Genomic DNA, 23,649 nt, shown 5'->3' with positions numbered 1-23,649 from the left:
CTGCTAACCACAAGATGGCTGCTGTGCCGCATCAACTGATGGTCAACTCTGCTTGCCAGAATCGCCTTCCTGAAACTGTATTCCATGGAGACTCACCTACAGTTGCGGAACTGCACGAGACCCACACTTGATCCAACCTTGAATGGAATCTATTTTCCCTATTGTTAAAAACTTTGGACTCGTGACCCCTCTCCCTCTACTCGCAGGTATCGCATTTTCAATGACCCCTCTGGAGGATAGCTGTCTATAGCAGAGATAGAGTAATTGGGAGAGGGGGAAAGGGCTGAGGGTCAAACATAGGATAAAAAACATATTTATATGTATGAAAGTAGAAATGGAACAGTATTGGTGACGACATGCTTGATTAAGACACTATGTAGTTTATCCTAGATGGGAAACTACACTTGGTGTGTTGTGATGATACTCAGGGAATGAGTGTTAGGCAATATAATTTAATATAAAAAAAGTAATAAGCAGGAGGAAAAAAAAATGCACATTTGATGACTGAAGAGAGTTGTATGGACACAACTGGGGTCTACTTTATAATATGTTCATTCTACTCCCTGGGGTTTATGCCTAGGATCAGATTTGGATACATGTGTAAGGATATGTCAGCTGTGCTAGCTAGTGGATATACTTAGACTAATTGAGTTCATTGGTAGAACAATTGAATGGGGGGGGGCGGAAGCCATTGAGGGCAATCATGAATGTCAGGGACAATGGAGGAGGAAGATGGGACATGGCAGAGGGTGGGGATGGGGAACCTAGGATGGCAAAACAAAAGGCAAGGTATGCAGGACACAAAAATTGGGAAATCATTTGCTGAGAACATATATGTTGATGTGCTTGATTGAGCCAATGCACAGTGTATTTTGGATGGAAAATTCATATGTGTGTTGTGATGAGAAAAAAAAATTTATAATAAAGAATTATTTTATTCAAAAAAAAAATAAATAATGACAGTATTAGATTGTCACTGACTGATTGAAATAGGAAACTATAAGTCCATGAAAATATAATAATAAGTATATGAGAAGTTTTACAAAGAATAGGATATTTCCATTGTCTAAAAATATCTTTTTTCTTTTTTTTTTTGGAGAGGTTTTTGCTATAGGGCACGTGCGCTCGCCAGACAGACAGAGAGAGACATAGAGACAGAAAGCGAGAAATCACCCTCCCAGGGGGGGTGGTCACACCGCAATCCCTTCTCCTCCATTCTCCTCTTGGGATCTTGGGCACGCATGCACACGTGCCTGGCGTGAGTTTTAAGCCACCAGGTCCAGGACACGAACTGCGGTCGACTATGTGGGAGTTCAGTGACATAGCCATTACGCTAACTGTTGGTTCCCTAGAAATATCTTCCTTTAAAAAAAAAAATACTCATTTAATGACAAGGGGAAAGGATGAAAGGAGTAACTTCAGGTGGAGAAGGATGACAGCAACAACTTCAGTAACCAAAGTGAACATAAGGGCCCGTCACAGTGGCACAGCGGTAACACATCATTCCACGATGCGGAGGCCACGTGGGGGGGTCCCAGGGCCATGTCCCAAGGTCTCCCTGTGCACACACATGCCCATGACCCTGACTGGCTCAGGCTGGTGGTGGATCGTGGCGTGAAGAACCCACTGGATGTACCTGTGTCTCTTTCTGTCTCCTTTTCTCATGGAAGAGATAAATACACTCAAAAATAAAATGAACATCATTATGAGTGACAAACTGAAATCTAGGGTCACCTGCTAGAATGCCAGGAGAACAGACCAGCCTATCTGTGACACCCCTGCTGAAGACCCTTAACCTGAATGTAATACAAGCAACATCAAACAAACCTAAATTTTATAAAACAATTGGCCTATAATCATCAGAACTGCCAAGGTCATGAGAGACCAGGAAAAATTAAGGAACTGATCCAGTTTAAAGAGGACAAAAAAGGACAACTAAATGCCATGTGTGAGCTGAACTGACTCCTTTTATTCTAAAAGATATTATTAGGACAGTTTAGTGAAACTTGAGCTAGGCCTGAGGATGGCAATAGTGTATCACTGATAATTTCCTAGTTTTGATGGTTCAAGGAAGAAAGTCCTTATTGTAGAAAATACCCACTTAAATATTCGGAAGTAACCGGGCATCAGGATGGCAACTTATTTTCAAATGGTTCAGGAAAAGAGTTGAATTACTATGTAACAGTTCATTGCACATGGTCGACTTGGCTAGGCCACAGCACCCAATGATTCGAACACTAATCTAGGCTCAGCGGTGGTGCAAGCACTGCTAAAATGCTTTGCTCTGCACACCTGAACCATGTGGGAGGCCTAGGTGTGATTCCCAGTACAACCTAGAAGCTGGGTGCAATGGCTCATCCCTCTAATCTCTAGCAACTTGGGGAGGCAAAGGCAGGAGGATAGTGAGCTCGGGGCTGGCCTTGGCAACACAGCAAGACCCCGTCTAAAAAGATTGGGGGCCAGCAAATGGTGTAGCCATTACATTGCTTGACTCCCCCATGGCGGACTGCTGTTTGAGTCCTGAGCCCAGTGGCCTGAAAAATCATACGCCGGGTGTATGTGTATGTGTGTCCAAGATCCCAAGAAGAGAATGGAGGAGAAGGAATTGTGGCATGGCCATCTCCTGGGAGGTGATTTCTCACTTTCCCTCTCACTGTCTCTGCTTCTCTCTCTCTTCTGCAAGCATACCCTAAGGCAAAAACCTCAAAAAAAAAGAGTTGGTCATGGTGGCATGACCCTGTAGTCCCAGCTTCCAGGGAGGTTGAGAACAAGATGACAGCATCAGTGACAACCTGTCAAAAAAAAAACAACACTAATCTAGGTGTTGCTGTGACAGTGTTTTATAGATGCAGTAAACACTTTAACCAGCTGATTTTAAGGAAATTATCCTTTATAATCTGGGTGGACCTCATCTGGTCAGCAGAAGAGCCATAAGAGCAAAACTGAAGTTTCCCCAACAAAAATTCTGTCTCAATACTGCATCGTCAGCTCCTGCCCAAGAATTTCCAGCCTACTGGCCTGCCTTGCAGACTTCAGATTTTCTATCCTCCACAATTGTGTAAATCAACTGCTTAAAGTTACGTGTGTGTGTGTGTGTGTATGTGTATTCGTCTGCATGCATATATATGTGTATATATATGTATATATATGCTATGTATATACATATATTCTGTGTATATATCTTATATGTATATTCTATACATATTCAGTGTGTGTGTGTATAAATATATATATCAAATAGTTCATGAAAAAAATTGCTTATATGTGACAGTTTTATGTGTCAACCTATATATATATATAGAATTTAAATACCCTGCTGGTTCTGTTTCTCTTAAGAATCCTGAGTGATAAACTGTACTTGCAACTTTTCTATACATTTGCGATCATGTCCAAATTTTTAAAATTTCATTTCAAGTATATCTTCTTCCACTGGTTCTAACAATAACATCAGTGAATGTCACAGGTTTTGATAAGCTAGGTAATATTACACTCGAATAGTAAATGTGTCTAAATAGTCTGCCATGTACTACCTAAAAACATCTTATATACCCCCCACCCCATTATAAATGTAACACACTTGGGAAACGTCGGCCCACCCCCAGTAGCCGGCCACACCTGATGTGCTGATCCCCCCTTTTAAAGGTGGTGGTAGGGAAGGCTGGGGGAGCTGAAGAGGCTACACCTTTATTTCCTCGCCACTCACTGGCTGACCCCTGAAGCTTTCACTGCGGTCGACGGCCTCTGAGGCGTTCTGGCTGTCAGGGAACCCAGGGCGGGTGTGCTGGCTCTCCTGGGCATCAGGTCTTGGAGCAGGACGCCGTCTCCTCTCTGGCACTCCCTTTCATCACTCCCTGTGCCAGTTCCTCTCTTCTGCCCTTAAGTTCCAAATCCTTGCCATGGCTCAGCTGAGGACCCTACTCTTCCGTTATGCCACCCTCCTAGGGGATAGATGATGGCATTCATTTGCTCCTGGATGTGTCTGATTTAGAACCGCCAGCCCACACCTCACACGGGTCATTTCAAGCTATTCGCCAGCAGGAAGGCACACCTGCCTGAGTATCTCTATCGTGTGCCTGCCGTGCGGATAATGGTGGGTTATTTCCCTTTTACATGCACTATTTCCCATCTGAAAACAGAAGCGTCACAAGGTCAGGGCTACATCTATGCTTCTTCCCAAGGGTCTAGAGACACAACAGATGCTCGGGTGTGTGTGCTGATGATGGATAGTTCTTCCGAAGGCACCGGAAGGCTGAGTGAGCCTTATCTACTCCTCTCTTCCAGGTTATTTGCAACGTCCTGTCATTTCTCTTCTATGATGTCGCTCACAGGTCATCCCTACACACAGGCCCCATCACTCTCGGACTCCGACACACCACTTCGGGCCCTTGGCTGCTTCTCTGATCGGAGGCCCCAAAGTCACTGAAGTCCTTGGGGACCAACTCATCCCAACCTCCTCCTTCCAGAACCCTAAATGATCCCAGCTGCCCCTCAAATTAAACTGTATCTCAAAAACACAGTTCTTGGGAAAGGAGTTATTGTATAATCTATACAGCGTTTCTGTTTGGAAAAATGAGAAAGTTCTAGAAATGGTCAGTGGTCACGGTTGCACAGCATTGTGAATGTACTTAATACCACTAAATGGTGCCCTTAGAAATGGATAAAGTGGTGGGACCAGGGACCACCAGATGGCATAACGGTTACATCACTGGACTCCCACATAGTAGACTGCAGTTTGAGTCCCAGACCCAGCAGCTTAAAACTCATGCCGGTGCATGTGCATGCAGGCCTAAAATCCCGAGAGAAGAACAGAGGAGAAGGGATTGTAGTGTGGCCATCCCTCCTAGGGGGTGATTTCTCACTATTGTCTCTCTGTCTCTCTCTCTCTCCAGAAAGAACACATGCCCTATAGCAAAAATCTCTCAATAAATAAATAAATAAATAAATAAATAAAAACAAAAAAAGGTGAAACTAGTAGATGGTGTAATGGTTACATCACTGGACTCCCACATAGTCAACCGTTGTTCAAGTCCTGGACCCAGCGGCTTAAAACTCACCCCAGGCACATGTACATGCATGACTAAGATCCTGGGAGGAAAATGGAGACGGGATTGTGGCATGGCCATCCCCCCCATGGGTTGATTTCTTGCTTTCTGTCTCTCTGCTTCTCTCTGTCTCTTTAGAGACAGAGAAAAGAAAGAAGAAAGAAATGGTTAGAATGATAAATGTTACATTTATTTTACAACAATAAAAATGGTTCTTGAGATTTTCTACAAAATACCCCACTCCACTCAAATGTCCTCGTTTTGCCCCGTTTTCCAGTCTTATTCTAAACCACTAAACACACACACACGCACGCGCACACACACACACACCCCTACACAGCATTTCAGTAGTCAAACCTCCAGAATGTCACACGTCGCCACGCTTCTACCCGGCATGTTCTCATCGCTTTTCTCTGCCCAGAACCTATACTCGCTCTCATCAGTGGAACTTTCCTGATTGTCCCTGGCTTACCTGTGACATCTCCCCTCACATCGTCACTAATGAATTTGCTAATTGCTCTCCCCCTCTGTGAGGCGTTACCTGGGAAGCAGCCCGCTTTATATATTTATATTTCTTTCCTCCACTTTCCAAGGTTGTTTCAAAACCCTGAAAGTGACAGCCATAGAACTTCAATTCCTTCTGCAGGCTTCCCACGGAGCTGGGTATTTTATCGGACACACAATGTGCACTAGAATGTCTGTAAGTAATAAATTACTCCCTGAACTCCAAGGTTGATGGCCGCCTCTTTGAAGCACAGCAAATGAATCGATATGTCTAGAGACAGCAACCTTGTTAAAAAAAAAGAAAAACCCTAGGACGAGCAGTTAGCGTAATGGCCATGTCGCTGAACTCTCATGTAGCTGACCACGGTTCAAGTCCTGGACCCAGTGGCTTAAACTCACGTCGGGCACATGTGCATGCATGTGTGTGTGCATGCCCAAGATCCCAAGAGGAGAATGGAGGAGAAAGGATTGCGGCGTGGCCATCCCCCTGGGGGGTGATTTCTTGCTTTCTGTCTCTCTCTGTCTTTCTGGCGAGCGCACACACCCTATAGCAAAAACCTCTCCAAAAAAAAAAAACCCACAACCCATAAAATAACTTCTCTCTTGTTCTTGAACAAGCAACTCCCTAGTCACATAACAATTTTATTTAACTTCTTCAAAGCAAAGGCCTGTTTAAATCAAATATACATGCCCATAACACAAAATTCTAAAGCATGTACAAAGGCAAATGCTATCTGATTCACCCAACAACATACATATCCCTGAATCTCCACCTGACAGTCATGAAACATCATCTTCAAACTCATTGGTTAAAAGGCCAACGTGGAGGACTAGCAGTTGGCGTAATGGCTATGTTGCTCCCATGTAGTCAACCACAGTTCGAGTCCTGGACCCAGTGGCTTAAACTCATGCTGGACATGTGTGAGTGTGTGCCCAGGATCCCGAGAGAATGGAGGAGAAGGGATTGTGGCGTGGACATCCCCCCTGGCGGGGGATTTCTCTCCTTCTATCTCTCTGTCTCTCTCTGTCTTTATGGTGAGTACACATGCCCTATAGCAAAAACCTCTCCCCCCACCAAAAAAAAAAAAAAAGCCAATTTGGTTCTGAAATAAAATTCAACTATAGAAACATGATAAAGGAATCAAGGGAAATTGATGAGCCTTCAAAATTAGCCAATATCAGTTCAAAGAGAAGAGCTAAAAACACGAGGGACCTTTTTGTCCGCACAACTGTAATTAGCGGTAGTCACAGAGGAAAACTTGCTCGATCCTACATGCCAATTCGGCAAATTACTCTCTCTGCCATGAACATTCTGGTACCGAAAGGTGAAGGCATGATGTTAAAATGCTCCTACCTGCTCCTGGGCCAGCAAGGCCTTTTTCTTCATGACTTTCATGGCATAGATGTCCCCGGTGGCTCTCTCTCTCACCACCTGCACTTCTGCAAAGTGACCACAACCTACAAGGCTTCTCACTTCGAAGTCCTTTGCCGAAGGCTGCAGCTCCTGTAACTCAGCGATGGTGTCGGAATCTGCAAGATGGAAGAGTTATCCCCAGTAAATAAAGCACTTCAAATATATGCATCTTTGTGAAAGAAAAAAAAAAAATGTGTTCTTATGTCTTCCCTCACTGTCAAAAGACATTTAGTCACTTTCTCATCCATCATGAATAATTATAAAATCAGCACAAAAGTGTTTTTATGTTAAAATTAAGGGCTCCAGAAATTCCAAAGTACAGTTTCCATGGTAGCTACAATTTGAATCTCGTAGACCTAGAAAATAGGGAGAGAGGACACAAATCATGCCTTTTTCTTCCTCTCTGAAGGCTGCAGGGCAGTGTTCTGGTGTAGAATGTGACATAAACAACATGATTCTTCATTTCAATCCACTTCGGAGCTGGCATCCAGAGCACTCCATTCTAACTACGTGGGCTCAGCTCAGTTTTATCCCATGAGCCCAAGTTTTGGCTCCCTTGGAAGGTGTCAATAATAGTAATGCCTTCCTTGCCTTAATACGTGGCACTGCTTGGGCCAGCCCCATGGCCTGGTAGTTAAGGGAGCCAGCTCTCACATGACCAACCACAGTTCAAATCCCAACCCTGGAGGCTTGGGAAGCATACTGTGTACGTGTGCATGTGCTCAAACTCCACACAGCATGGGGAGATGAAGAAGGGACTGCAGTGTGACAACGCCATTAGAGGGTGATTTCTGCCTCTCTCTCTCTCTCTCTCTCTCTCTCTCTCTCTCTCTGTTTCTTCAGGTGAGCGCACATACCCTCTGACAGATTGGAGAAAATAAAAAAGAACTCTGTCTGGGTTATTTACATTCACACCTTTAAGGCTCTTGATTTTAATGGGATATCTCATTGTTAGACTAGGCCTCCTGTGGGGCTCCAGTATCACATTCGTGGCACCCCACTGCCTGAACGACCATGGCTGGGCCGAGTCAATTCTATATTTTAATTGTTTTTTGGTGTTTTTTTTTTTAAGAATTATTTTTATATTTATGTATTATTTATTTATTTGCTTGCTTGCTAGCTAGCTAGCTATAGTGCACATGCATTCAAGAGAGAGAGAAAGTGAAGAAGTAAGCTTCCAGGTCCAGGATTCGATCCATGGTCAATACGTGGGAGTCCAGCGCCTTAAACACCACGCCACCTGCCGGCCACTCTATTTTAGTTGTTATTACCCACCCCCTTTCAGTCGGTGGTATGGGTGGAGTTGAATTCTCTTGGATCAAAGGCATTACAATGAACTCCACAGTACAGAGAGTCTTCCCACCCCACAGACCACTCCAATTGCTTCAGCCAATCATGGGAAGACACCGTCCATTGGTCCTCCAGGGAACCAAGCAAGATTGGAGGGTGGAGCCACATGACTTCATCATGCCCACCGTAAAAAAATTAAGCTAGAGTGTCTACTTGCCGAATACCACTCAGAAACAACAGCTAAAGCTACATGGTTTTTGGTTTTTTGGTTTTTTGGTTTTTTTGCCCTGATCACACTGTGCCAAGCCCTGTCTTGCCCGCCTGCCCCTTTCCAAGTTTCTTTCACATCAAGTATTTGGGTTTTGAATAGTGATTCCCCCAAACGCGCTGGCTTGCAACTTTTTGGTTTTTCTTACTGCTCAGACACAAGGCCAATGTCTCTTAATTCTCTACTAAGCCTTGAGCCCCAAAGTTCCTACAGTGTCATCCAACCTAATAACTCTCGGTCTGTCACTGAGGACTACCAGGCGTCTCTGTCACACAAGATGAAATGCTTTGCAAGCAAAACCACCGTGATATTTCCTCAGAATTCTGAGAAACCATTTCAAATCTCCACTTCTTTATCCAAAGGCTTTTGGATTACGAAAATGAGCAGGTGAGATATTAAACTCAAGCCTATGACTATAAAAAAATTTTTTTTTTTAAATCTTCGCAACTCCTCTCCATACCAGCCGCTTCTGGAACCCTAAAACCGCATTACCTTTCAATCCCCACATACTTTTAGTTATGTATTTCAGAGCCCAGTCGGTACTGAAAATTAATGCACCAAACTGATGACAGTGGTTATCTCAGACAGGTAAGATTCTTGAGGGATTTTTCTCTCACTATTATTATGTGATATGTTATGGTCTAAATGTTTGTGTGCCCCCAAAATTCATATGCTGAAACTTAATCCCCAATGTGATAGTATTAAGAGGTAGAGCCTTCGAGGAAATGATTAAATCCACCTTCATGACTAGGATTAATGCTGTTATGAAAAGAGGCTGAAGGGAGTGAGTTTAACCCCTTCTACCATGTAAGGACACAGCAAAAACGTGTCACCTTTGGGGACTAGCAGACAGCGTAATAGTTATGTCACTGGACTCCCATTAGTCAACAGTAGTTAAAGTCCAGGACCAGGCAGCTTAAAACTCACACTGGGCACATGTGTATGCATGTCCAAAATTCTGAGAAGAGAATGGAAGGGAAGGAATTGAAGTGTGGCCATCCCCCGGGGAGTAATTCCTTATGTTCTCTCTCTGTTTCTCCAGTGAGCACATGTGCCCTATAGCAAAAAATCTCTTTAAAAAAAAAAAAAAAAAAGACAAGAAGAAAAGAATATGAGACCTCTGAACCAGGGGGTGAGCCCTCACTGGAAACTGAGTCTGTTGGTACCCTAATCTTGACCTTCCCAGCCTCCAAAAATGTAAGCAATAACTTTCTCTTGTTTATAAATTACCCAGTCTAAAATATTTGTTATAGTAGTTCAAACAGATTAAGAAACTATTTTTTTTTAATTTACTTCTTCCGTGAGTTAGAGAGACAGGAAAAAAAAGAGAGAGATCGCACACCCAATAGTCTTAACACCGCAATCCACCCTCAATCTCAGCTGGCCTGGATACATGAGTATGAGCATGCCTGGCATATTTTGCAAAGTCTCCAGACATAAACCCAGAACCTTCCCACATGGGTGAGCCGTACAGAGCACTGCATTTTACCACTGCGCCATTATCCTGCCCCAAGACGTGATGTTTAACCTTATATATTTAACTTTGTTTGTAATTAAGAAAGGAAAAGGAAAAAAAAAAACTTCTCAAAAGTTATCATTTGCCCATGAGCACTAATATGAAATATAGGTTTTGCCTACAATGGATGTAGTTGAAAGAGGGTAAAATTTCAGATACTGTCAAATTGTCAAGAACAGCCCAACCTCAATAATTTTCAATACTTTTCCACAAATGTTTTAATATCACACATGTTATTGTGATTTTATTAATAAAATTATTTATCATTGATTTATAAATGTATAATTATTTTATTTTATTAAAATATTGCTTAGAATATAATTATTATTTATAATAATGTATTAGTAAAATAATAATTGGCTTTAATAAAATAAAATAATAACTGACTTTAATAACATAAAATCAATGTTTTATGTATTTCAAAAGAAAGAAAAAAAGACATCTTTGACAGAGTCTTGCCATGCCACAATCCTTCCCCGAGCCTCTCAGACAAGATCATGGGCGGGCAGGGGCAGGCCCACCATATCCAGGTCAATGTTGGCCTCCCGTCTCCAATATCATTCAGTGATGCCTGTGCCACTGTGGCCTGACACTATATATTTTTACACAAGCACCTAATATATGTGAGACACTGTTCTAGGCACTGAAAATACAAGAGTGACTAGAAAGGACAACACTCCCATCCCTGATTCCCAAATGCTCATTCCCTCCCGTCCCTTGGGCCAAGTTAGGGGCATTTCAACTACAGTTACAGCTTCAGAGCTCTACATACTCTCTGTTCCATTTCCTCTGACAGTCCCCAAAGAACACTCTCCCCTATGGGAACTCAAGAAATCTGGACTATAGGGACCAGCAGTTGGCGTAATGGCTATGTCACTGGACTTCCATGTAGTCGACCACGGTTCAAGTCCCAGATCCAGCGGCTTAAACTCACGCCAGGTGCATGTGAGTGCATGCCCAAGATCCCGAGAGGAGAATGGAGAAGAAGGGATTGCAGCGTGGCCATCCCCCCGGGAGGTGATTTCTTGCTTTCTGTCTCCCTGTCTCTCTCTGTCTTTCTGGCGAGCGCATGCACCCTATAGTAAAAACCTCTCCAAAAAAAAGAAATCTGGACTATAGCAGCTAATGAACCATTCTTCTCATGGGAAAATAAAACTTTTATTCTAAAACAGAAACTCAAAGGGGGGGGGGGAAAGGCCCCACCAGGTGATGCACTGCATACCGCAGTGCTGGAAGCCACATGGCCAACCACAGTTCCCATCCTCAAGTCAGCCTGGAAACACAACCAGGTATATGCATGCAGATACCCAAGATCCTGAGAAGCTAGAAGGGGTGGGGAAAAGGGACTGCAGCATGACAGGACCCCGATGAAGGTGCGACTTTCTCTGTCTCTCTCTCCCCTCTTCTCTCTCACACACACACGCAAACACACACACTCATACACTGTCATAAAAAAAATAAATAAATAAAATTAATGTAATCACCAATTTTCAATCACAGCCTCTTAATAGTACTCCCCAGGAAGCCTCTTCAAAAACATGAAATGGTTTTCTGGAAGAGAGCTCTATTAGAAAAAAAAAAAAATCTTTATTCCACAAAACTTAACCCCTGATTACTGAATGATTCTAAATGATTCACGTCTTCTAAGTAACCAGAGAATAGCCTCAATACTAATGAAGGTGCCCAGAGATGGTTCAGTAAACTAGTCTCGTAATCTCCTTCCCCTCCTACTCCCTACTTGAAGATTTAAATATTCAAGAAAAGAAGCTTATGCAAACAAATACAAAATGCTGAACAAATATCTTAAGTACATTTTAAAGATACATAATATATTAAACATGGTTGAGGTTCATGGTCATCATCATTGGGTAACATCCACTAAGAATATACAGAGAGTGCTCTCCAGAGAGAAAGCGAGCAAGAAAGAGCACCTTCCAATGGGGTAGAGTCACCCCATAATCCTTTTCCCTCCATCCCCTCTTCCTATCGGGATTTTAGGCACATACATATGCAGATCCAGCATGTTTTTCAAGTCGCCAGGACCAGGATTCAAATCACGGTCATCTATGAGGGACCCAGTTCCCTTAACCACTGTGCTACAAGGCCAATTCTTTCTTATGATTTTAAAATAAAATTAAATGAAAGCTAATTAAAGCAAATTAAATGTATTGTCAAACTGAATTTATCATGGATCCTAAGCACTGTGCCTACCATGCCTAAGGGATAAGTCAGCCCTGAGTAAGTGTAACATGGGGCCAGAAGACATCGTTAAAGTTCCTAGAACCAGGTATGCCTAACTTGACTTATCCTCAGATTCTTCAGGTTCATAAAAGCCAATAAATCAGTCTTGGAATTGAGTTTCTGTCACTTGCAACTAAGCAGTCTGACTTCCCCTGGTCTCCCAGCGACAACAAGCATCATCTGAACTTAAACCTGTGTCTGTCTCATTCAGACTGGTTCTGACCCACGACCAGCAGCCACCAACTCAATCTACCTTTGGCATCCTTCTAGTTGTCTCTATCAAGACAGCTTTCAAGAACAAGTTCCCCAGACTTACATTTCCGGACAAAGTTGCTCACATGCTTAATCTTCATCAGGGCAGGCTGACTGCATTCTTCAAAGAGAACAAAGAGGGCGTCTAATACCCCTTCCCGGGAAAGAGGAGCCATCTGCTGTTGAGTCATAAAGGGTGGTTTCCCCTAAAAACGGCAAACAGCAGATGGAGACACTGTCAATAATGAAAAGCTTTGATCAATAACATCCACACAGAGTAAATTACAAGCCACCAACTCAACTAACTGCTCATGACGTTAGCAGCACAATCCACTTGGCTTCCTTCTTTAAAGCCGCATCAATTAACAGCCATTAAGTTATCTCTGGTACAATTCCATTTCTATCACCTGAAAAGAAAAAAAAAAAATCTCCCAAGAATGATACAATACGAGAAGATCCTTCATTTGTTACAGTCTGCGGCTAGTGGGAACATTTATTCTTGATTCGGCTGGTTCCGACACGTGCCTACAAGAGGAAACAATTATTGCCACTTCGCTCACGGATGACCAGAGGTTTGTTAATAGAACTCAGTTGCTGGAATTCATTCGAACAATCAAGAGTAGGATGAATGGAGTGACTATCACGAAGCCGAATTTATTCATGATCTGGAACGACACTTACAAACTGGCAGAATGTATCTAGCCCACAGACGTGTTTTGTTTGGCCGGTGGTGTTTAAAATAATTTGAACTATCTGCCAATATTTTAAAAATCAGATTTTGCAAAAAAAATAAAAATAAAAATGGAACGTCTGGCTTCTCCTGAAACACCAGCGGATATAGCCACGCTGCCCACACGCCTGCCTGGTGACGCTGAGCTGGAGCTGAGTAATACGGCCCCTCTTGGTAGCAAATGTTTTCGGGAGTTGGTTGCAGACCTCACTCCCGGTCTTCCACCTGGTTCATTTGACTCACTCATACTCACTGCCTGGCCCCCAAAAACATGAGGTTGCAACCCCTCATCAAGAGCAATGATTCTCATATGCCAGGCCATGGATCATGTGGCAGTCTATCCACAGGGGGCCACCAACAGGTCCTCCAACTCTGTAGGAATATGCCACTTCTCCTTTCAAGACCTACGGTCTACTCCTCCTCCCAGAGAGACTCTGTGCTCTCTCTGAGGCTCCCTTCAACCAACAGAATGTGACACGAGTGACGCTAAGCCAGTTCACAGTGGACCATTTAAAAAGCCTGGCAGCTGGGACCAGCAGATGGCATAATGGTTACGTCACTGGACTCCCATATCATTGACAGCAGTTCAAGTTCTGGACCAGCAGCTTAAAACTCATGCCGGGCACGTGTGCATGTGTGCCCCAGATCCTGAGAGGAAAATGAAGGAGAAGGGAGAGCTGCGTGGCCATCACTTTGGGGGTGATTTCTCGCGTTCTGTCTCTCTCTGTTTCTGCAGCAAGCACACATGCCCCATAGCAAAAATCTCTAAATAAATAAAGAAAGAAAGAAAGAAAAACTCTGGCAACAGTGGAACCAGCAGATGGTGTAATGATTACATCACTGGACTCCCACATTGTGGACCACGGTTCAAGCCTGGGACCTGGTGGCTTAAACCTCACACCAGGTACATGTGTGTATGTGTCTAAGATCCTGAGAGGAAAATGGAAAAGGGGTTGTGGCATGGCCATCCTCCCTGGAGAATGATTTCTCCCTTTCTGTCTCTTTGTTTCTCTCTGTCTCTCTGGCAAGCACATGCACCCTATAGCAAAAATCTCTCTCTAAAGATAAAAGAAAGAGGAAAGACAGAAATACGTATTTTCAACAGGGTTTTGCCATGCCTCAATCCCCCAGCCAGGCCCCCTGGTTAGCTAGGATTACAGCACACGCCACCACTCCTGGCATGTTTAGGTGGATCCAGGATCTGAACCTGGGCCTCCCAAATGGCTCCAGCATCATGCAGTGGCACCTTCCCACCTATGCCACGCCACTGCAGCTGGACCAGGACTGATTCTTAACAAAGTTTTCAATAGTCTGCAATGCAATGAGTAAAGAAAAAAAAAAAAAAAAAGAATACCATATGATGTCTCTTTTATACAGCCAAATGTATTCCAATTTTAAAATGGTCCTTTATTCTGAGATGATGTTCTTCTTCTCTTGGTATTTCTTAAAAATGTCCTTTCTTTTGAAATAAAAGGGCCAAAAGATAATGCAATTTTCTTTCTGGTTTTTTTTTTTTTTTTCCTCACACATCCTTACTTGGCCAAATAAAAAGCTGGCAAACCTGTGTATGTACCCAGTGATTTATGAAATCTTGCATGCTCTCAAAGTCTGCCAACTACTGACCTAGAACATAATGAGAAGTTCCACTGAGCAGAAAGAAAAAAGAGGAACTGAGACCCAATCTGAAGTACTTACCTGAAGGGAAAACAACATTGCTACTGTATCGCTACCTTACTGAACAGTACTGTGAGGGGGGGAGAAACAGTATGCGCTTTCCAGGGGCTAGAGGGGACTCATCACTAAAAGGAAATGAACTAGATGTTTAATTATAATCCTTCCTGCTATAATGACACTCGAATATCAGATAGGCCCAGCCAAGGTGGCACAGTCTATGGAGTACTGGACTGCAGTGCTGGAAGCCACACGGCCGACCACAAGAGCAGGTCCCCAGGTCAACCTGGAGACACGCTGAGTGCACACACGGGTGACCAAGATCCTGAGAATCTGGAGGGCTGGGGAAATGGGATCACCATGTGACAACATCCTATTGAGGGTACTTCTCTCTCATGCACATGCTATCATAATTAAAGCGTTTTATCATACAAAGCACTTAACACTTACCCAGCTCTTGGTAAACCTTTATAAATGGTAACTATTTTAGGGGTCAGCAGGTGGCATGGTGGTTAAGGTGCTGGACTCCCACATGGCCAATCATAGTTTGAGTTCAAGTACAAAAATCACACCAAGTACATGTACATTTGTGCCCCAAATCCCAGGAGAATGAAGAAAGGACTGCAACACAGCCACCACCCCTGGGAGGTGATTTCCCACTTTCCCTCTTTCTCCGTCTCTCTTCAGCAAGCACATGTATCTTTGTGGCAAAAACCTTAAAAAAAAAAAAAAAAGTTAACTATTTTAATACTAAGTGTAGAATAGTGTTAGCTATATTAATAACTAATTTCTACTTAACAGTAATTATATTTGGGAAGGATTGATGTAGATATTGAGACATATCTGAACAGACCAGAGTAGAAACAAATCAAAAGTTAAGGTTGTTCTGGCGTCACCATTTAAAGCATGAGAGTTTTTTGTTTTTTTGGGTTTGTTTTTTGGTTTTTGGTTTTGTTTTGTTTTGTTTTGTTTTCCACAAATGAATAGTCTATCTCAGGACCAGCAGAAGGTTATGTCGCTAGACTCCCACATGGCCAACCACAGTTTGAGTACTAGACCCAGTGGCTTGAAACTCACACAGGGCATGTGTGCATGTATGCCCAAAATCCCAAGAGAAGAATGGAGAAGGGATTGTGGCATGGCCATCCCCCATGGGGGCTGATTTCTTGCTATCTATCTCTCTGGAGAGCACAAACGCCCTATAGCAAAAATCTCTCTCTAAAAAAAAAAAAGAATAATTCACCTCTAACTGTAGCTTTCTGGAGTACTTCACATATAGCCCCTTCATCATTTCACTTCAAAATGTTTCCAACTTATGACAAAACATCCATTTATTAAAGGCTATGATATGCTCATTACATACTAGCTATGGCTTCCAATGTGCCAGGGACAGAACCAGCATGTTCCCAAGTGTCTTACTCCAGCCTCATAACAGAGGTAAAGGCTCTTATTTACACTCTACATCGGAGACAAGACATAAAGGCAGGCAAGGACTGACCCGAGGTCATGCAGCTTGATAGTGCCAGAGCCAGGCTTCATTTTGTCTGTCTGACTCCAAAGGCTGCCCACATAACTTCTAAGCCACACTGATCGCAGGTCAGAGTTTATTATGTGTCTCTTTAATTAGCTTATTTATTATGACAGCAAGCAGACAAGAGAGAGGAGCACGCTCCACAGGAGCTTGTCATGCTACGACCATGTATTTATTTGGAATGTGCTATAATATCCATACGCTAGGTAACCAAGCATAGAGACAGATGGTGGCTGGCCACCTGTGTGGTGTGACAAGACCTTCTCTATGGTGCTTCTCTTTCTCACGTGTGTGCACAAACCATCATGAATAAAAATTGCTAAATAGGCTTTCTCCTAGAATATTAGCCTCCATGAGGGACAAGGATGTCCCAAGAAAACAAAGGCAGTTGTGTAGAGTTGAGGAGGCAGCCAGTTACCTGGAAGAAGAGATTCAGCCTGGAGGTCCGGCTGGCAATGGGCTCGGCGGCACCAGCGTCCACTGGATTCCGTGCTCCATACTTGAACTTCAGCATCTCCCCACTGGTGCTGAAGGGACACAGGAAAAGATCAAATGTTTCTGCTTACTTCCTTTTGAGCAGGAAGGGCTTGGGAGACTGGGAACTTCCTCAAGGTATCAAGGATCAGGAGGTGAAAATCAGGCACCACCTCAGTCTCAGGAAGTTCAGTCTAGCCACTGTATTAAATATCTGTTTTTGGATCCAGCCTATGGCCTAGTGGTTAAGGGAGCCAGATCTCCCTCGGCCAGGAATTCAGATACCTGCCTGAACAACTTGAAAAACACACAGGGCATGTGTATATACATGCATGCCCAAAATCTTGACAGGAGGGGAAAATGGAGACAGGACTGCGGTGTGACCATGTCCCACGCACGGGGCAATTCTTTTTCCCTCTCTCTTTTGAGCGAGCATGCACCCTTGGACAATTTTTTTAAAAAATCTTATTTGAACTCGGTGTTACTGAAGATGATACACTTCTCTGGCATACTCTCTTACTATACATCTATTTATCATCTAGCCGCCTTAGAATATATGCTCCACAGGGGTAGGGATTTTTTTTTTTTTTTGAGAGGTTTTCGCTACAGGGCGCATGCGCTCAGGAGACAGAGAGAGAGACAGGGAGACAGAAAGCGAGAAATCACCCCCCGGGGGGATGGCCACCCCACAATCCCTTCTCCTCCATTCTCCTCTGGGGATCTTGGGCACGCACGCACACGCACCCGGCGTGAGTTTTAAGCCACCGGGTCCAGGACGCGAACCGTGGTCAACTACGTGGGAGTCCAGCGACATAGCCATTACCCTAACTGCTGGTCCCAGCAGGGGTAGGGATTTTTGTCCCCACACAGTGGAGACACACCATCTGGCACACACTAGGTGCAATTAGATAAGTTATTGAATGAATGACTGAAATAAGCAAACTACAGTGTCAGTAGGCAGGAAGTCCTACGGGGATAAAAAAAAAAACAATAAGGCAAGTGCCTTTGAGGTGGGGCGGAGGAAGCAGTACCATTTTTGACAGTGTGGTCAGATCACTGAGAAGGTCACGTGTGAAGCAAGCCCTCATAGGTGGTGACCCACAAGCCTTGCTGATATCTGATCAAAGCCTAGTAGCCTTGGCAGAGGGGACACATAAGTCATTGAACCTGCGGAAAGATCTGGCCTCTCCAACGGTATGGCAGGAAGGCCAGAATGCTGGAGCTGAGTGGAAGAAGGGGAAAGCAGAGGGTGAGCGAGAGGGCTCCGAGAGAATGAAGACCCTGAAACAGAGGTCAGGTACGTTGTTAAGGTTACGCGGACTCCACTCGACAGAATAACGCAGTGGACGCTGACCGGAACAGACCCTAACGCACACAGGACTCTGCGGGGTGGACAGAGGCAGGCCCTTCCGCCCGGGACACCATCCCGCAGACCCTCTGGTTCTGACTGGGCGCCGGCCCCAGCACCGCCAGCCCGCGAAGACCCCCCCGCCCCGGCCTCCGCAGCCCTGCCCTCCCTCTGTGGAAGTGAAAACCGACTTTGGACGAGACGGAGGCCGCCCTCCCCAAGGCCTTGCAGAGCTAGGTGGGGGACAATAATGGAGTGGAGGTTTAAACTCACGCTCAGGGGACCCCGCCGGTCGGTGCTCTGCTCCGCCCCGCGCCTCCCGCCACCGCGTTTGAACCTGGGGAACGGCATGGGCGGGGCTCTGACGTACATAGACCAATCAACGTTCCCGTTCCTAGATGGACAGCTGAGACCCAACCAGGCCCCGCCCAAGTCCTTAAAGGGAAGAGGGAAGTTAAGAGGAAGACCAATCAAATTGTTCTTTCCTTTAACTCGCGGCCAATGGGAAAGGAGAAGGGAAAACCGGCAGGGCAGGGCAGGTCCTGGAAGTTTGAAATTGGCGGTTAAGCGGGATGCAGTGTTTAGGGACGCCTGATTGTTTAGTATTCCTTGGGGAGGTCGCCTGGGCGCTGTCCTCTACTCCTAAGGCCACCTACGAGGAGGAAGGCAGCCATGCCGCTTTGGTCTTCCTGTCCCTTTCACACGGCCAAAGTAGAGGTATTTCTTACTTTGGGAATCCCAGGGGCTCTCTGCACAGCTGAAACAGCAACGTGTGAATGTCAAACCTCTATCGTTGAATCTCCCTGCATCTCCGACTGTACGAGTCGGTGATGGTCATTGAGACCACCTGAAATGACGTTTTAAAGCTGAATTAAAGGCAAGATACTTAAACAGGCACTTAATCAAAGAGGAGATCCAAATGACCAACGCGTGTAGGAAAAGTGCAATCTTATTCGTAATCGGGAAATATGAAAAATAAAACCACAATGAGAGACTATAATACACACTCAGAGTAGGGGAGAGAAAGAGACCTGACAGTATTTGCAAAAATAGAGAGCTATACACACCCATGCATAGCTGATGGAGGTGCAAATTGGTACGTCTTTGGAAAAGAGTTTTGGCGATGTTTACTAACATGGAAGATCTGAGCATTCTATAACTGTTCCTGGCAGAGAAACTACTACCTCCTAGTTATGTAGCACACCAGGAGAACTGTGCAAGAATACACGACACAAAATCCTGTTGTACAACATAACGGCAAAATACTGGAAGCAACCCAAATGTCTATCAGCAGTAGAAAGGATAAAATTTTACACTGCAGTGTTTTCATACAGCAGAGAAAAGAAAGCTAACCACAGTGGCATAATGAGTCTCAAAACAATGCCGAGTGGAGGAAGCCAGACAATAAAGAATGATTCCTTTAATATAAATTTCAAAAGCAGGCAAAACAAAGCAATGTTGTTTGATGAGAACTAGACATACAAATGGAAAAAATATAAAGCAAAAGTCAGGCCCAGCTGCATGGGACAGGTGCTAGTGCGTCATTCTGCAATTCTGGAGACACATGGAAAACCAGTGTTCAGATCCCCTAGCGGGCTTGAGACATGCTAGGTCTGTGCAGTGTGATCCTGGCTGGTTGGCAGTGGGGGAGGATTGCAGATCACAGTGTGACAAAACCCTGTGGTGTCAAGGGTACCTGTTTTCCTCTCTCAATCTCTCATGAAAGAAACTTAAGAAAAATAAAACAAAAGCCAATTAAACCAATTACCTGAGTTTGGGATGGAGGCCTTTTAGAGTATTAAGGTGTTGCTAGGATCTATTTCTTAACATAGGTGCTAATAATATGGACATTGTTTTGTAATGATCACATCGTGTGTGTGTGTGTGTGTGTGTGTGTGTGTGTGTGTTGTATTTACATGTATAAAAAACTTTAAAGGGGAGAAGCGATCATTTCTGTACTCTTCTAATCCCTACACTATATAAAACTAGAGATATGTTATCACACACACACACACAGCATCAGCACAAAACCAAAACCACACACTTGCTTAATATGTATTTCTTAACATCATATGCTTCTTGTTCCCAGCACAATAATGATAGCAACTATTTATTGAACTCCCCTGCCTTTTTTATTTAACACCTTATCTCATTTAATCCTTTCCACTGCCCTAAAAGGGAAGAACTATACAAAACATTTTTTTTTACAAATGAGAAAGCTGAACCCAAGAGAGGTGAAATGGCTAATTCTGGATCCGGGTGCTTTAGGTGGTGGAGCTGGGTTTGAAACACCTGGACTGACTCCAAGATCCTTTCCTCTACACAAAATCTCCTCAGAAGGTATTAGAAATTCTCCCTTGAGCCAATTGGTGGCATGGTGGTTAAGGCAGCTGGATCTCACATGGCCAACTGTGCAGTTGAAGTCCTGGACACCACAGCTTGAAAATCATGTCAGGCACATGTGCATATATGCTCATAACCCCAACAGGAGAAAGGAGGAGAAAGGATTGTGGTGTAGTCATCCTCCCAAGGAGTACTTTCTCATTTCTCTCTCTCCCTCCCTCCTCTCTCTCTCTCTCTCTCCTGCAAGAACATGCATCCTATAGGAAAAAAAAAAATTAAAAGAAAAGAAGAGGGGGAAAAAAAGAAATTCTCCTAGCTCCTACTTTTGGTCCTGTTGCAAGGGCTGCTCCAGGAAAATATATAAAAATAAATGCTTCAGGACCAGCGGTTAGCGTAATGGCTATGGCGCTGGATTCCCATGTAGTCAACCGCCGTTTGAGTCCCGGACCCAGTGGCTTAAACTCATGCCGGGCTCATGTGCATGTGTGCCCAAGATCCCCAGAGGAGAATAGAGGAGAAGGGATTGCGGTGTGGCCATCCTCCCCCCCGGGGGTGGTTTCTCATTTTCTGTCTCTCTGTCTCTGTCTTTCTGGTGAGCGCACGCATCCTATACCAAAAACCTCTCAGTAAATAAATAAATAAATGCTTCTAATGACATGAAGAGGTTAACCAAAGCTTAGGGATTCCAAGTTTGAGAGGCAATGCAAAGTAAGCGACAGACTATTGAAGCCAGTTATCGACTTGATAATAAAAACTTCAGAAGAGCTAGGAATGCCTATCTCTAGTCAATGCTTCTGCTGACTTTTCTTGTGCAGCTAAACCTATTAGTTTCCAGGTATCACAAATGGAAACCTTTTACTGGAACCTTGGAACTTCATCCTAAATTAGAATGCAGTGTTAACAGCATCGTTTTGCACTGCCTGAAATCCAGCCTCACTTTAGGATGGATTTACTAATTTCCCATTAGAACAATTACTGGCCTCTGCAAATACTTTGTGGAATAAGATAGGGAATAAACAACAAATAAAATAAATGAGGAAACATGAAACAAACAGAAAAATTAACTCCATCAATTTCCTTTGAGGAATAATAACTGCACAGGAAGTTTGTAGGAAAGATCACAAGAAGGGATCAACAGTGACTGTGCGGATACTAAAGGGTAAGATAATGCCAAACAGAAAAAAATGCATTCAAACTGGACTGATGGGCCAGGCGATGGCGTGGTGGTTAAGGCGGCTGGATACCCACATGGCCAGTTGGGCGTTTGAGTCCCAGACCCAGCAGCTTGAAAAAAAATCCCACTAGGCACATGTGCATGCATGTGTGCATTCTCAAAATCCCCAGAGGAGAATGGAGAAGGAATTTTGGCATGATTATTCTCCTTATGGGAGTTTTCTCACTTTCTCTCTCTTCATCAAGTGCTAGTATGCACACATGCCCTATAGCAAATTAAAAACCAAAACAGGGGCCAGCAGGGGGCGTGGTGGTTAAAGCATTGGACTCCCACATGACTGGCCACGGTTCCAATATGGACCTGGCAGCTTGCTTTCTCATTTTCCCTCTCTCTGTCTCTCTCTGGTAAAATTTAAAAGAATAATAAAAATTTAAAATAATAATAAATAAAGTGAAATAAAAATAATTCCAAAAATACAAACTATTGCCTGACAAGGAAGCTGAGACCTTATGTTTGCTCTTGCACAATCCAAATCAGTGACCTGTTATTTACTAAGCATGAATCCATGTTTATTGTGATGGGGATTCTGGAAGAATAGTATCATAACAAGTCTAGTATATCATACTGTTCTTGCAATCACCGTTTATATATTCAATAAGCATTTATTGTACCAAGTCCTCAGGTACCAACATGAAAAAGACACCTTCTTAGGGCCATCAGGTGGCGTGGTGGTTAAAGTACTGGACTCCCACATGGCTGACCACAGTTCGAGTCCAGACCTGGCAGCTTGTTTTCTCTCTCTTCCTCTCATCAAATTGAATAATAATAATAATAGTAAATAAATAGGGACCAGCAGTTGGCCTAATGGCTAAGTCGCTGGACTCCCATGTAGTCGACCCCGGTTCAAGTACTGGACCCAGTGGCTTAAACTCACATCAGGCCGTGTGTGTGCATGCCCAAGATCCCGAGAGGAGAATGGAAGAGAAGGGATTGCCGCATGGCCATCCCCCCTGGGGGCTGATTTCTCACTTTCTGTCTCTCTGTCTCTCTCTGTCTTTCTGGCAAGTGCACACATCCTGTAGCAAAAAATAAATAAATAAATAAATAAATAAATAAACTTTTTTCAAAAGATATCTTCTCCGTCTTTTTTATTTTTTTTTAAGTTTTGTTTTTATTTATTTATTTATTGCCATAGGGCACATGCTCTTGCTGGAGAGACAGAGAGAGACAGTGAGAGGGAAAGTGAGAAATCACCCTCTGTGGGGATCACCACACTGCAGTCCCTTCACCTTCATCCTCCTCCTGGCATTTTGGGCACACACACACACATGCACCCAGTGTGAGCTTCAAGCCACCAGGTCCGGGACTTGAAGCATGGTTGGCCATGTGGGAGTCCAGCACTTTAACAACCATGCCACCTGCTGGCCCCCTTAGTCTGTTCTTGAAAACTCAAGTGTGGTAGGAAAATGAAGATGTAAGCAAACAAGTGCCAAAAAAAAAAAAAAAAAAAGGCAGTGAAAAGTTTCCTGTGGTAGTCGAGGGCACAGTGGGGCTCTGGTAAGAAAAAGGATGATGACAAAAACAGCCCCACTTGGAACTTGAAAATAAGAAAATGTGATTATCCTCAGAGCATTCAGCTGAGAGATAGCACAAGTAAATAAATGCCAAAGCACCTTAAATAGACAGGGAAGGACAGCAAGACTCAGCGGAACGTTCAGAATAGGGAAGAATAGGGAAGCTGGGGGCCAGCAGATGGCATAATGGTTACGTTGCTGGACTCCCACATGGGCAACTGCAGTTCAAGTCCTGGACCTGGTGGCTTGAAAATCATGCCAGGGGACCAGCAGATGG

The 23,649-nt window shown here is 44.0% G+C and overlaps 1 protein-coding gene across 4 annotated transcripts in view; it reads right to left on the bottom strand.

Annotated features, from left to right (window-relative positions):
- The window catches only part of CIT (citron rho-interacting serine/threonine kinase), a 205,091-nt gene extending 186,460 nt beyond the window's left edge, over window positions 1–18,631 (bottom strand). For all 4 annotated transcript variants that reach the window (XM_006151544.3, XM_027773085.1, XM_027773086.1 and 1 more), the window contains exons 1-4: window positions 18,555–18,631; window positions 16,878–16,986; window positions 12,592–12,733; window positions 6,901–7,076 (exon numbers count right to left, since the gene is read on the bottom strand). In XM_006151544.3, the coding sequence (XP_006151606.1) occupies window positions 6,901–7,076; window positions 12,592–12,733; window positions 16,878–16,973 (414 nt within the window). In that variant the 5' untranslated portion in view covers window positions 16,974–16,986; window positions 18,555–18,631. The remainder of the gene's footprint in view (window positions 1–6,900; window positions 7,077–12,591; window positions 12,734–16,877; window positions 16,987–18,554) is intronic.
- Window positions 18,632–23,649: the final 5,018 nt, after the last annotated feature.

The sequence above is a fragment of the Tupaia chinensis genome, unplaced genomic scaffold (assembly GCF_000334495.1).
Source record: "Tupaia chinensis unplaced genomic scaffold, TupChi_1.0 Scaffold000320_1, whole genome shotgun sequence".
Lineage (NCBI taxonomy): Eukaryota > Metazoa > Chordata > Mammalia > Scandentia > Tupaiidae > Tupaia > Tupaia belangeri.
This window is presented reverse-complemented; position numbering and strand designations above follow the sequence as displayed.